This window comes from Pinus tabuliformis, chromosome 1_2 (genome assembly GCF_031772625.1).
Source record: "Pinus tabuliformis cultivar Carrire ecotype Pingquan chromosome 1_2, CPIR1, whole genome shotgun sequence".
NCBI lineage: Eukaryota > Viridiplantae > Streptophyta > Pinopsida > Pinales > Pinaceae > Pinus > Pinus tabuliformis.
Window position 1 is genome coordinate 95,026,605 of NC_142298.1, and position 13,476 is coordinate 95,040,080.

Below are 13,476 nucleotides of genomic sequence, written 5' to 3' on the forward strand. Positions count from 1 at the left end.
AAATTATATATTAAGATCCTTAAAAGTATATGAATAAAAATTAAAATATTATAATTATAATTTTTTAATTTAAAAATATTATTATTCATTTTATTTTCACATTTAGGTAAAATATTCATTTTAATGATATTGATGGTTAAATTATTGTTATTTTGAAAAATATCATATTATTAAACATTCAATATTTTATGTAAACATAACAATTTCTAATAAAATTTCTCAGATGGGGTGATAAGTATGGAGAGGGATGGGAGTGCACGGGGTTGGCACCGCCCCACTAAACCAATAGGTCGAGGGACATGGCACCACCCCCTTGGCAGGTGTAAACTCGACATCACATGACATTCCAGGCATGCAACTATACCCTGATGTAGGGTCAATGAGAGTGGGTAAGGAGTTGCACTATGCATGTGAAGCCAAAGGTGACAATTATGGTCTACATGGAGAGTTTAATTCGTGAGAAAGGCTCAACAACCCATACCGTTGGAGAGAGCGTGAGTTCAAGTTTTTGAGACCTAGTGTAAGAGGTCGGGTAGGGAAATGTTAAGAGCGAGGAGGAATGTAATTAGACAAGGACTTATAGAGGTTTTAGTTACTTCTCTAATCGGGAGGCAAGGTTGCATATGATTTGGAAAGTTTGGGCCTTCTTAACCTTAATGGATGGGGAGGTCACAAATGTGGAGGGAATTCCTTCATATCTATACTGAAAGGAAGAAAAAATCTTCCTAATTCATGTTGGTAGTGGAAGATGGTGGAGGAGGAAAGTTGTGGTCATGTTTCAAAGTAAAATTTATCATATTGTGTGGTATCTTTCCTTTTGGTTTACTTTCTGTTTATTGAATATGAATAAATTTCGAAGCAATCCACTAATTGTTGGTTGGATCTTGCTGATGTTGTTGTATGTGCATTACCATATTTATATTGTTTCTTTGTTCTTGAATTCAAAGTGGAGTAAGCCACAGAGTTTGAAGTGTATTTCGTTTGGAATTTATTTGGTAAGCGATACACATTTGGGGATAGATTGTGGTTCTTTCATCATTATAATCTCTTGGGTATCTACTGGCTTTGAATTCTGGGGCGGTCTATATGTTGCAAACAACCTCACTTAGAAAAAACAAAGGTGGAATTTCTTGGTATGTTTACTAGATGGAGAAAGGCATGATTTGAAGTGGGTTACCACTAGGGGTTACTAGCAAGCCTCCTATGGGTGTTTTTGGTGCGTTGATTGTCATTCCATGGTGTGATATGACATAATTCTGGGTCCTTTTCCTCACGTCTTCAATGGGTGGGTGGGCAAGGGACCAATTGTGTTATTCTCAAGAGGAGTTTGAATCCAAACAGACGTAGATGGTGTTTTTGGTGCATTACTAAACATAGCACCCCACTAGTTAACTCTTGGGTAGTGTTTCCTAAAGATCTTTGATACTCGAAGGTCAGTTAGGGTTGGACAAGAGTACGCTTATCAGAACATAATAGATCATATCATCTAGTCTAGAGACTCAGGGATACAGTCACAATGTTTTGGAAGAGAGAAGCATAAGGAAGAAGTGCAAGATACTATGATGAGCGTGATTGTAAAGTGAACTCCTATCTACAAAATATTGCAGTAAGATTTGTTGCAAGATACAAATAAAATTTTTGTAGGAATGTGCGAGAAGAATTGGCTCGATCTAAGGGGGAAGGTTCCTCTCAACAAACATCCCGGTTAGATTCTAAAGTGGCTAGGATGGATCCTTGATATAACGAAGAAGCATGACAAAGCTAATTAGTATCTACAAATAATAGACCTATAATGGAAGAAAAAGTTCCTCTTAGGAAAAACACTATTGGAAGTCTAGGAGGGACCTGCTACAAGCCTTGGACCATACGCATGGACACATGAAACACAGATCATAGGTTGACAAGGATTGAATAACACCTCCACAGTCCTCCAACAACTGCTAGACCTAAGGGTGACCCAACAACTCCTATCCTAGTTGCAGGATGTGACTCTAAATCACTTCTTTGAGTATGTGATGGATGGTGTTTATAGCTTTCTATTTGTATCGATTTATGTATTTCGCCAGATAGGTCAATATTCTAGCATATGCTTGTATGATATTAGTTATGCTTGTATATGTTTGTCTCTTAAGTCCCTTCGAAGGATACAATTTCGGCTATGGTCAAATCTTCCCTATAAAAGACTAATTTGAACTATGATAATCCGCGATATAATATTTGGTTTTTGAAATAATTAAATAAATCTTATTCTTAAAAAACCATATATATTATAATAAAATTTCAAAAATAATTCCATAAATTAAATAATATTGTATATTATGTTTTTTTTTTTAAATACTCACAATATAAAAGATAAATTTATTTATTTATTAATTATTGATAAGTAAAGATTTTTTTATGTAATTTATTTCTAAAAAAATAACATCATAAATATATATGTTAGACTTTAAGCTTATGTGGTATTTTTTTTTTGGAGTAGCATGATCTGGATTATCCACAGTATTATGTTCATTTTGTGAACTTTGGAAACCCAAAATGGATCCATCATCAGGACCAAAATATGAATGATAGTTCCTTTACAGAAGAATCTTCCGACCAAAGTAGATATAAAAGCCTAGAAATTGATAAATTTAGGGTTCCAAACCTTGACAGAATGAATATAATATTATAGATAATCCAAATCATACTACTACGTAAATATCTATGTTAAATATTTTTATGTTATAAATAAATATTACATTAAATTGTAATTATTATTAATTTTTTAATACAAATTTCTTCGATTCTTTTAATACGTTATTAATATTAGAAATTAAAAAGAAGCAAAAGCTCTAATGAATACGACCTTACGCAAACAAAATTTCGGGAGCTAAATATTTTTATGTTATATATAGATATTAAATTAAATTGTAATTATTATTAATTTTTTAATACAAATTTCTTCGATTCTTTCAATACATTATTAGAAATTAAAAAGTAGCAAAAGTTCAAATTAACACGATTTTATGCAAACAAAATTTCGGGTAAGTAAAGGAGATGTATGACAAGTATGAGTTCATTCATATCGGATGATGATACAAAATAAATCTGTTTTAAATAAATTTTAAAAAATAATGAAAATATAAAAATACGTTTATAAATATAAATTTATTTATGTAATAAAAATAATTTAAATTTATTCATGTAATAAAAGAATTAAATAATATGAGGAACAGTTTAAAATAATTAATTACAATTTAAAACTCCACAGTTAAGCGTGCTTGAGCCAGAGGAGTTCTGGGATGGGTGACCTCCTGGGAAGTCCTGGTTACCGGGTGCAAGCCTCGGAAGTGATGATTGATGCTATGTGATTTGTTCTCCACATTTCACTAGTTTCAATCCCACTTCTTCACCCCTGTGAGCATCACCCGATGCAATGAGTGCTAAGTGAACTATTCAAAAATCATGAGAAATTAGTCAGTTACGACTACCTCTCATGGAAATGGTCATACGTTTGAATGACTTACTTAACGCAGTTGAATCCCAAAAATGATATCTAATATAATGCACTGCGTAAATCCCCCATACTTAAATTCAAAAAAAAAAAGAGTCAAGGGATCTCTACTTGAATGGTTCATGAGGCACAATACTTGCTAAGGTTTTGCAAATGGGGTAGCAAGCTAAGTGGGCTTGATTGTGGGGAAAACTCCACAGTTAAGCGCGCTTGAGCCAGAGGAGTTCTGGGATGGGTGACCTCCTGGGAGGTCCTGGTTACCGGGTGCAAGCCCCGGAAGTGATGATTGATGCTATGTGATTCGTTCTCCACATTTCACTAGTTTCAATCCCACTTCTTCACCCCTGTGAGCATCACCCGATGCAATGAGTGCTAAGTGAACTATTCAAAAATCATGAGAAATTAGTCAGTTACGACTACCTCTCATGGAAATGGTCATACGTTTGAATGACAAATTCAAAAAAAAGAGTCAAGGGATCTCTACTTGAATGGTTCATGAGGCACAATACTTGCTAAGGTTTTGCAAATGGGGTAGCAAGCTAAGTGGGCTTGATTGTGGGGAAAACTCCACAGTTAAGCGCGCTTGAGCCAGAGGAGTTCTGGGATGGGTGACCTCCTGGGAAGTCCTGGTTACCGGGTGCAAGCCCCGGAAGTGATGATTGATGCTATGTGATTCGTTCTCCACATTTCACTAGTTTCAATCCCACTTCTTCACCCCTGTGAGCATCACCCGATGCAATGAGTGCTAAGTGAACTATTCAAAAATCATGAGAAATTAGTCAGTTACGACTACCTCTCATGGAAATGGTCATACGTTTGAATGACTTACTTAACGCAGTTGAATCCCAAAAATGATATCTAATATAATGCACTGCATAAATCCCCCATACTTAAATTCAAAAAAAAGAGTCAAGGGATCTCTACTTGAATGGTTCATGAGGCACAATACTTGCTAAGGTTTTGCAAATGGGGTAGCAAGCTAAGTGGGCTTGATTGTGGGGAAAACTCCACAGTTAAGCGCGCTTGAGCCAGAGGAGTTCTGGGATGGGTGACCTCCTGGGAAGTCCTGGTTACCGGGTGCAAGCCCCGGAAGTGATGATTGATGCTATGTGATTCGTTCTCCACATTTCACTAGTTTCAATCCCACTTCTTCACCCCTGTGAGCATCACCCGATACAATGAGTGCTAAGTGAACTATTCAAAAATCATGAGAAATTAGTCAGTTACGACTACCTCTCATGGAAATGGTCATACGTTTGAATGACTTACTTAACGCAGTTGAATCCCAAAAATGATATCTAATACAATTTTATCATAAAATTAAAAACAAAAAATTATTAAACGAAAATGTTAAATTTATTATTTTATTAATTTCAATATAGTATATAAATATATTATACTAATATGTTGACGATTATAGTTTATTGGGTTGAAATCAATACTTTTTTTACTATTTTATTATTTAAATTTACTATTTTATTATTTTCAATTTAAATGTAATGCGATGAGGTAGTTTGGTCATTTCGTAATAGTATTTAGCAAAAACAATTTAAATACATTTTCTAGAAAACAATATGTTTTTTGTGTGCTCATTAGTTATAACAATAATTTTCAATTTCTTAAAATTAATAATTATTTCAAAATTTATTAAACTAGCATTTGCATCTGATGTTGCAAAGGAAACGTCGTAAGGCATAGAGTGTGGAAGAATAGGACATGTGAATGGGCATTGTTGAAAGCAAGGGTGGATGATAATGAGTTGCAATTGGAATTGTTAGTTATGTGTATGCTGAATATAGATATTTTGTAAATAATAGTGTGTAGAAGAATAGTGACATGTGAATGGACATTGTTGAAAGCAAGGGTGGATGATATTGAGTTACACTTGAAACTATTAGTTATGTGTGTTTTGAATATGGATAAGTAATAGTAGTGTGTAGAAGAATAGAAACATGTGAATGGACATTCTTGAAAGCAAGGGTGGATGATAATGAGTTATAGTTAATGTCATATAGAGGTTATCCATTATTCATGTAGCAGTTGTTGTTTATGTGAACATGTTTTTGTACATTTTTTGAATTTTTTTTTTGTATTTAGAGATTTTGTTTTTGCATATGTTACATATTTAAGAATGAATTGTCACTTTCAAAGAGAGCACACAAGGTTGCTAGCTGTCACAAAATATTCCACTGATTATAAATATGATTTTATTTGTTGTATAATTCGATTTACCATCGTGTGAGTAAACATTAAATGTCCTTTTCCTACTACGTGGTTCTGTCAACTAGGGGTTTCCAAAAATACAAGTGAATGCCATCAAACTCCTAAATGAAATCAAACTCTTGGTGAAATTTTCGTAAATATAGGGATGCACAAATACCTTAACTTGCCAAAACTCTATTAAAATGACATTTTTCACTACTAACTTCATATGAGATGTCATGAACTTTCTTTTGGATAAAAATTCGAATGTGTTTTTAATATCGCAATTCATGTTCTGTAACGCTCGCTTTTAAAGGCTTGAAATGCAAATTATGGTTCAAGCCACAAATTTATAAGGAACATATGCCCAGAACATGCTTAGGACAACCAATGCAAATTATATCTGCATTATTTATCAAATCTTGCTTAGCAGAAACACTTGTGATAGCTATCAAATTGCCAATTTGTCTATCTTCAACTAAACCCCTCTGACAATACTGAGTTTGCCTAAGAAAGAGCAACTAGAATGAAATAACAAGTTGAATATCATCGAAAATCTATACCTCTGATGGTATATGATGGCTGAAATGTATTATAAAGATACACTTTTGTCAAAGATAGTTAAAATAATGCTAGAAAGTAGCAACCACAAGCTTAACTGACAACCTCTGCCCACTCATTTCCATTCAAATCCCATGGCAGCAAGGCCTAAAGTGCCTACCAATAAAAAATTGCTTCGATGAAATAAGTTGAAAAAGACCCCATCCGAGAATATACGATACGAATACTATCTTCCCCTGCCTGTCATAGACCAAAAAAGGCCACATATCATATACAATAAATGTAAATGTGTCAACTAAGAGACCCAATTACCCAATATTATAGATCAAGTCCTAACACGACTGCAAAAAAAGGCCACATATCATATACAGACCAAATTACCCAATATTATAGATCAAGTCCTAACACAACTCCAAAAAAAGGCCACATATCATATATAGTAAATGTGTCAGCTGAGAGACCCAATTACCCAGTATTACAGATGAAGTCCTAACACAACTCCATTGTTCTACGAGCTGGGTAGAATGGAAATGGTCACTGCACCAAACCCCTTTTTCTTGAGTACAATATATCCATTATAGTAAGTTTTAGATTAAATTTAAAACATGTTAATTAAATTTTGATGGTTATGAAGATGAAGCATTAATAATATGATTCCTTTCTAAAAAATTGTTTATTATTTTGTTAATATAAAAATGAAAAATTAATACAATAAATTGAATTAAACTATTTTATTATTATTATTTTACTAGATTTGTTAACTCTGGCAAATATCGGATAATGAATCCACATCCACAACTACTACACTATGATGCTCCATCAAAAAAGCTCATAGGGAAGGAGATCTGTGGCCAGATTTGGGGTTTTTGCGCAGTTTATTGCATGTACCAGCATGTATTTTAGCCGAGATTGTGCTTTGAATTTTTTCCATCACCACTGCTCAGCTTTCACGATACTCATTGAAAATAATATTGTTCCTACACCTCCATATCTCCCAAAGAACAATGGGTGGAATGAAGCCGCTAGTGCCATGCTACGAACTCCACCATTCAAGACACTTTGGAATATCAGACAACAGTGGGAGCTGTAACCCAAATGAGACATCCAAGGTATTCCAAATTTTTGTAACCCTGGGGTAGCTTATGAACAAATGCAAATTGTCCACTTCCGCTTTTCTACATAAAACGCAAAACCCAGGTCCAGACTAGCACCTTTTTTGTAGATTTTCCCAAGTCAAGTTTTTGTTCCTCCAAACTAACCAGAGAAAAAGAGATTTTTTGGTAGGAATATGGGAGCTCCAGAATGTAGAAAACCAACATACCTCAGCCTGGTTGGTTTCTAAACAACATAGTCGATTGTATGTATCCGCCACCATTATATTATCAACCTTCATCTTTCCGCGCCATATGATCGAGTCTCTAGCCGAGTCTCTATGGATGCTATACCGTTGGAGTTGCAGACAAATCGAATTCCAATCCACAGTTGCCTATCCCTGCAGACCCAGTGCTGCAGAGGGCTTTCAGATGGGGCAATTATGTTGCCAAGTCGAGATGACTTGATTCCATAAGTAAATGCCCACTACATTTAGATCGAAAACGAGAGGGTCCGAGAGAGCATCGATATCCTCTAGTCCCCAGATATAGTCCATTCCAAGAGCGATGTCATGACCCATGCCTTGTCTCCATGAAAGCATAGGGAAAAATAGGTGATATATCTTCATGAAACTGTGCCACACCGCCGAACCGAAGTTGCAGCCGATTTGCCCCCTGCACAACCAAACCTAAAAATCTACGTCTTTCAGATATTTATGTTTGATAATTTGATTCTAGATGCCATCACCGAAGATACCGCGCCATAATGATTTGAGCAAGAGAGCATGTCCAAATATTTTTTAATGCAAAATACTCCAACCGCCTTGCCGCTTCGGCATGGAGATATGGTCAAGTTTAGTGAGGTGGAATTTTTGTCGCTGCTGCATACCAGACCAAATAAAGTGAGCAATAATCCTGTTCAGTTTCTTGATGATGGATATTGGTAGATGGAATAAATGTGCCCAGTACACACCCATCTAGGTAATCACAGCTTCAGTGAGGATGATATTGGTAGATGGAATAAATGTTCCCAACACACACCCATTTGGGTAATCACGGCCTGAGTGAGGATGAATCGACCGCCCATTGAAAGGCAACGGAATTCCAAACCCTATATTTTCCTATAAAACCTGTCAATAAGCCACTGCCAGTCTAGGACCCTCTAATTACAAGGCTTAATGTGGAAACCAAGATATTTAATCCCACCAGACATGTTCTCAAAAGCAATCCCAAATAGATTTAAGCTCGCTCAGCTATCACAAAGTTAGCCTTATCATACATTTAAGCTTGCTCAGCTATCAAGAATTAGAAAATATATCAAAATACAAATATCTCGACATGAAAATACCTGGAAACCATATCAGCTTGGCTGAGTGCAAAAGGCCTGGTAATATTTCTCTTTGTAACTCTGGTGTTTGAACCAAAACCATTGCTTATGGGAAATAATTCCATCACTTTCGTGTGACTGGATGCCTTAGAGAGTTCAGTAAAGCCCTTGGCCTCGTGATTAACATGAGCCAAATCACCTTGCTTCTCCTCTGAAAGTCCGATTGATGAAAGCACCTTTTGCATCATCTGCTATTTTATCCGTGACAGATCTTGCACTATTGCATTCATCAAAATACATACAAAATCAACGAAAACATTTTGCTAAAACAAGAACAGAAGACAAATTTAAGGAAAGACTGCATATTTCACCAGTCGATTCGAAAATAAAGTTGCGAGATAAATTCAAGGCGTTTGGAAAATAAAGCATACATCTCGGCTTGGCTTGTTGTTTTCCAGGACTGAATTCCAAACTAGTACTGTAATTTACACTTGGTCCGTTTGATTCAGAGTCTTTCTAAATGCGTACAAACTCGAAAGCTACAAATGCACTTGGAGACATAGCGAGCAAACTGAATTGTTTCTATAAATCACCAAAATTTCCGCTGCAGCCTACCTTTTCTCAAGGCTCTGATACTCCTGTAATTAATCAAAGAGTCGAATACATGTAGATTATTTTATTTTCTACATCTAAGTAAACTCTTCCATCATGATATTTTCCTAGTAAGAGGTGATTTCGATCTGATAAAATCACTTGAGGAAAAGAAGGGTGGCATTTTCTATCTTGACACTAACTCACAGCTCTTCCACAACATTATTAACTCGATGAACATGGTGGAAATCACTATCCGCAATTGAATCCACAACTGGAACAACAACAAAGGAGGTAAACATCAAATTTCTTGTTTGTCTAATATATTTTTAATCTCTAAACCTTTTCTTGCTAAAGATATTTTCTTGGGAGCTTCTATTTTACCGAGCATGGGGTCAGTTTAATGACCCATTTTCCTTGAGCTTGACATCAAATAGGCCCCAATAACAGGCCATTTATATTTGAAGGCTTATGGCTGTAGGATCCTTCCTCTGTGGATAAATCCAAGGAATGGTGGAAGGAAATGGAACTCCGAATCCATTCCCTAATGCCAATATTCTAGAAAACACTAGAAGCCCTCAAGGCTCAAATCAAAAGATGGCTCCAAGGAAGAATCTACAAATATTCTCCAAGAAAAAAACTAATTAAAAGTCCAAATGGGATATATACAGTAACAAATTATCCTAAAACTAATTAAAAGTCCAAATGGGATATATACAGTAACAAATTATCCTAGAGTGTCAATCTGAAGCCTTAGCTCAACAGAAAGGATCTATCTTGGTGCAATAATAAGAAAGAAGGAAACATGAAGAACAACTCTAGAAACATAAATCATAAATCAATTTGTTAAAAGAGGAAGAGAAAATTACTAGATTCTTCCACATATTTATGCTCTAGCATCACCACCACAACCAAATATTTTCCCTTCTAGAAAACTCTAGAAAAAAACTCACATACGCAAGCACCTGGAAGGGGAGCTCAGGAATTTCTACAGTAATCTCTTGAAAGAACCCTCGACCAATAGGCTAACTTCCATTAGAAAAATAGTTCCCACATCCATTGTCTAGTTTCCCATGACCATAATGTCGCCCTCATGATAGAAATCACCCTTAAAGATCTGGAAGAGGTGGTCATGAGTATTCCTAAAAGTAAAGCCCCCAAGCCTAATGGCTTTACCACAAACTTCTTTCAAGTCTATTGACCATTCCTAGGCCTATAAATTTTAAAGTTGCCGAAGAATTCAGAAAGATGAGATTTGCCCTTCCTACTCTCAATGCAACCTTCCTCACTCTTATCCGCAAGTCACATAACTATGTAGCTTATGGCCTGTATCCCTTTGTAATGTCATTTATTAAACTATTTCAAAAATAATAGCCAACCATCTAAAATCCCTTCACCTCACTCATTTCAAGGAGTGATAAGGTTATGTAAAAGGGTGCCAAATCCTAGATGGCATCATTGTTGTGCATAAGCTCATTCACTCCTTGAAAATACTCAAGAAAGTGAGCATGGTTATTAATCTTGACTTTTCCAAAACATTTGATAAACTAAGATAGTTGTACCTTTATCACCCCCTCAAAGCTTTCAGATTCTCTCAAAACTAAACTGATTGGATTTGAACTAAACTGATTGGATTTGTTTTGACTAAACTGATTGGATTTGTTTTCTCTTCTCATCACCTTTCTTTCTCCATTCTCCTCAATGGTTCTCCCACCAAAACCTTGAACTCTTCAAGGGGCATTAGGAAAGGATACCCCTATTTCCCTTTCTATTTGTCCTTGCAGTTGAATGTCTTGGTAGAGTGTTTCAAGCTAGTAGAAGGAGAGGCTTATTATCGTGTATTCGCCTCAGTGATTCCATGAATTGATATTATTTTATTTATATAGGAAGCTCATAAACGTAGCATGGAGCTTTGTCCACGGTAACTCTATTTTATTGAAAAATAAATACTTAAGGAAATACTCGGATTACATAATTATAAACGAATTGAAAAAGTAGGTGGGCTTATATGTTAATGTTGCATAATTATAAACCAAATAAAAATGTGAGTGCAGTTATACTAGATGACAACTTTAAGTTATTAAAAATCACCAAATCAATCTATATTACCTAACAAATTTCATTACCGAGATTCCCATGAAATCTATATAGTTAGAAAATAACTAAATACTCGTGGACTTGTAAACATATTGCCAACGTACATGATGTACATTACCAACTTTCTACTCTTCATGTCCCATATAAGATCCGTCCAGAGATACACTTCATTTCTTTTATAATAAAATTATGAATAATCTATTTACAATAAATGGAAGAAAAAAGAAATTGCTCAGCAGCTCCAGGCTAACAACCGGAACGATGTGAAAATGCAGGCGGTGCTTGCTTTTGCTCACGGTGGTACTCGAGAGAAATGTCGATGAAAACAATTTGGTTAAGATTAGAAAATGCCGCCTGATGCCATTAATGGTCAATACCATCCACCCACATCTTAAAATCATTGTGATGAGCAAGGCAACGAGAAGATGATCTGGTCGTCTGAATCTTTCCTGCCTTTCCAAGGAAATGTCACCGGCTTCATCGTGGTGCAAGGAGACACAATGTTAATTCTGTACCAAAAAAATTTCATCCTTTTAATACACATTTGCTTACTTAGTCATCTAAATTTACACTAAATATAATTATCGTAATTGATTTAAATGCTGGATTTGCTATTCAATCTTCTGAATATACATCATTTTAAAAAATGATATAGAGTTTATTTACCTCTCCGTTCGCTTTTGGAGGAAGCGTTGCACAGATAATTTTGGGACAATTTCCAGGCCTGAGCGCGAAAAAAGTTAAAAAAATAATGTTAAAAACACAATTTTCAATCTTGAAAACCTTTCTATACTTTTTACTTTCTGTCAAATAGTGTGAAGTTATAACCACATTTGTCAATATAAAATATTTCACGATAGGCGTCTCACCTACGGAAAGTCTTTCAGCCTGATCTTCGTTGTCAGCGTTCGATGCAGGCTTATGATGCAGCGGTTTCAATATCTGTTTGGATTTTGCGGATATTAGTCTGAGGTCTTCTTGTCTTCCTCGAACTTATAGAGCCGGCAAGCCTAATAATGGCTTCTCTTGTAGAAAAACGATAGTAACTGAAAAAGGAAGTTACCTTTGCTGAAATCACTTGTAGCCAGACCGTCAGAGGTTCGATTCCCGTCCACAACACGAATGCGTTCTTCCCACAATGTGAATGCGCCTCCTCCGTAATTGGTGCTCGAGGCAGCCCTGGTCACTTCTGGTTTTGTTTCTGCAACGTTTAAGTGGACCACAGGAATCGCAGACTTACCGTTCATCTGGTTGTAACCCGAAATGTGGCTTATAGTGTAAGTACCGATACCGCCCGGAAGAACATGCTCAACGGAAGAGGCAGGAGTTGCAGCGGAGGTCTCGGCGGATGAAACCTCCAGACCTTTCGTATTGCTATTTTTGCCGCCCCTTTCCAGAGGTTGTAAAAAATCCTGCGTCTTCAGGTGGGTGGAATTTGCTGCAAGAGGCGAGATAGTAGATGTTATTCGATGTCGGAGGTTTTCTTCCCTGAACATACGGGAAGACCAGATAGTTTACCTTGGCTAGATCTGTGTTCCACGCGGTTTGAAGAGGAGTCACCATACAATGAAAGAAAGTCGTGAGGCGGTTTCGAACCTGCGACCGCACTATCAATTAATTCGAAGTGCTAGCATTCTAAATAAATCTCATGAAGCCGAACATTTATCTTAGACGCTTGCGATTTCGTTACGAGAACAATCCAGGGAATTTTGAGTAATAAAATTTACCTTCGAAAGGAAGCTGAGGTTGGGGAAGCTCCATGCAATGGCTATTAGGAGGCGGTACTCTTTGCGTTCTGAAATCTTGAAAAGGAAAACCAAAACTAGAATTTCAATTTTTCCAGCAGGAGTGCTAAGTTTGAGGGTTTCGGCTGCTGATAATCTTGCAACCGATCCATCTTGAAATCAGAAAGGAGAACTGCCAGTTAGTGCTGTATCACATTCTATCAAGAAACGAGAAACCCCCGTTACAACCGGCCGCGTGTCGCGTCTAGTTATATGTAAATCAACGGCGGCTTATAATTCAATCGTCTAACGAAAGATCTAATGGTGTACAATGAAGACAGGTAGACAGCAGGGAAGTTAGTCTCAGAGGAAAACGCCTTACGGCGTAAC

At 36.2% G+C, this 13,476-nt stretch overlaps 1 protein-coding gene across 1 annotated transcript; it reads right to left on the reverse strand.

Annotated features, from left to right (window-relative positions):
- Nucleotides 1-11,608: 11,608 nt before the first annotated feature.
- On the reverse strand, nt 11,609-13,187 carry LOC149204640 (transcription factor BIM1-like). Its single transcript, XM_089397173.1, has 6 exons — nt 13,090-13,187; nt 12,881-12,958; nt 12,426-12,800; nt 12,029-12,086; nt 11,835-11,871; nt 11,609-11,716 (listed from the first exon to the last, which is right to left on the reverse strand). Exons 1-6 carry the CDS (start codon nt 13,121-13,123, stop codon nt 11,609-11,611), a joined length of 690 nt encoding a protein of 229 aa, XP_089253299.1. The 5' UTR covers nt 13,124-13,187.
- Nucleotides 13,188-13,476: the final 289 nt, after the last annotated feature.

Coding starts and splice junctions, on each gene's coding strand:
- LOC149204640 (XM_089397173.1), bottom strand. CDS start 13,123: ATGGAGCTTCCCCAACCTCAGCTTCCTTTCGAAG. Junction 12,959..13,089: donor ACCTCAGCTTCCTTTCGAAG/GTAAATTTTATT, acceptor GTGCGGTCGCAG/GTTCGAAACCGCCTCACGAC. Junction 11,872..12,028: donor CTCCAAAAGCGAACGGAGAG/GTAAATAAACTC, acceptor TTTTTGGTACAG/AATTAACATTGTGTCTCCTT.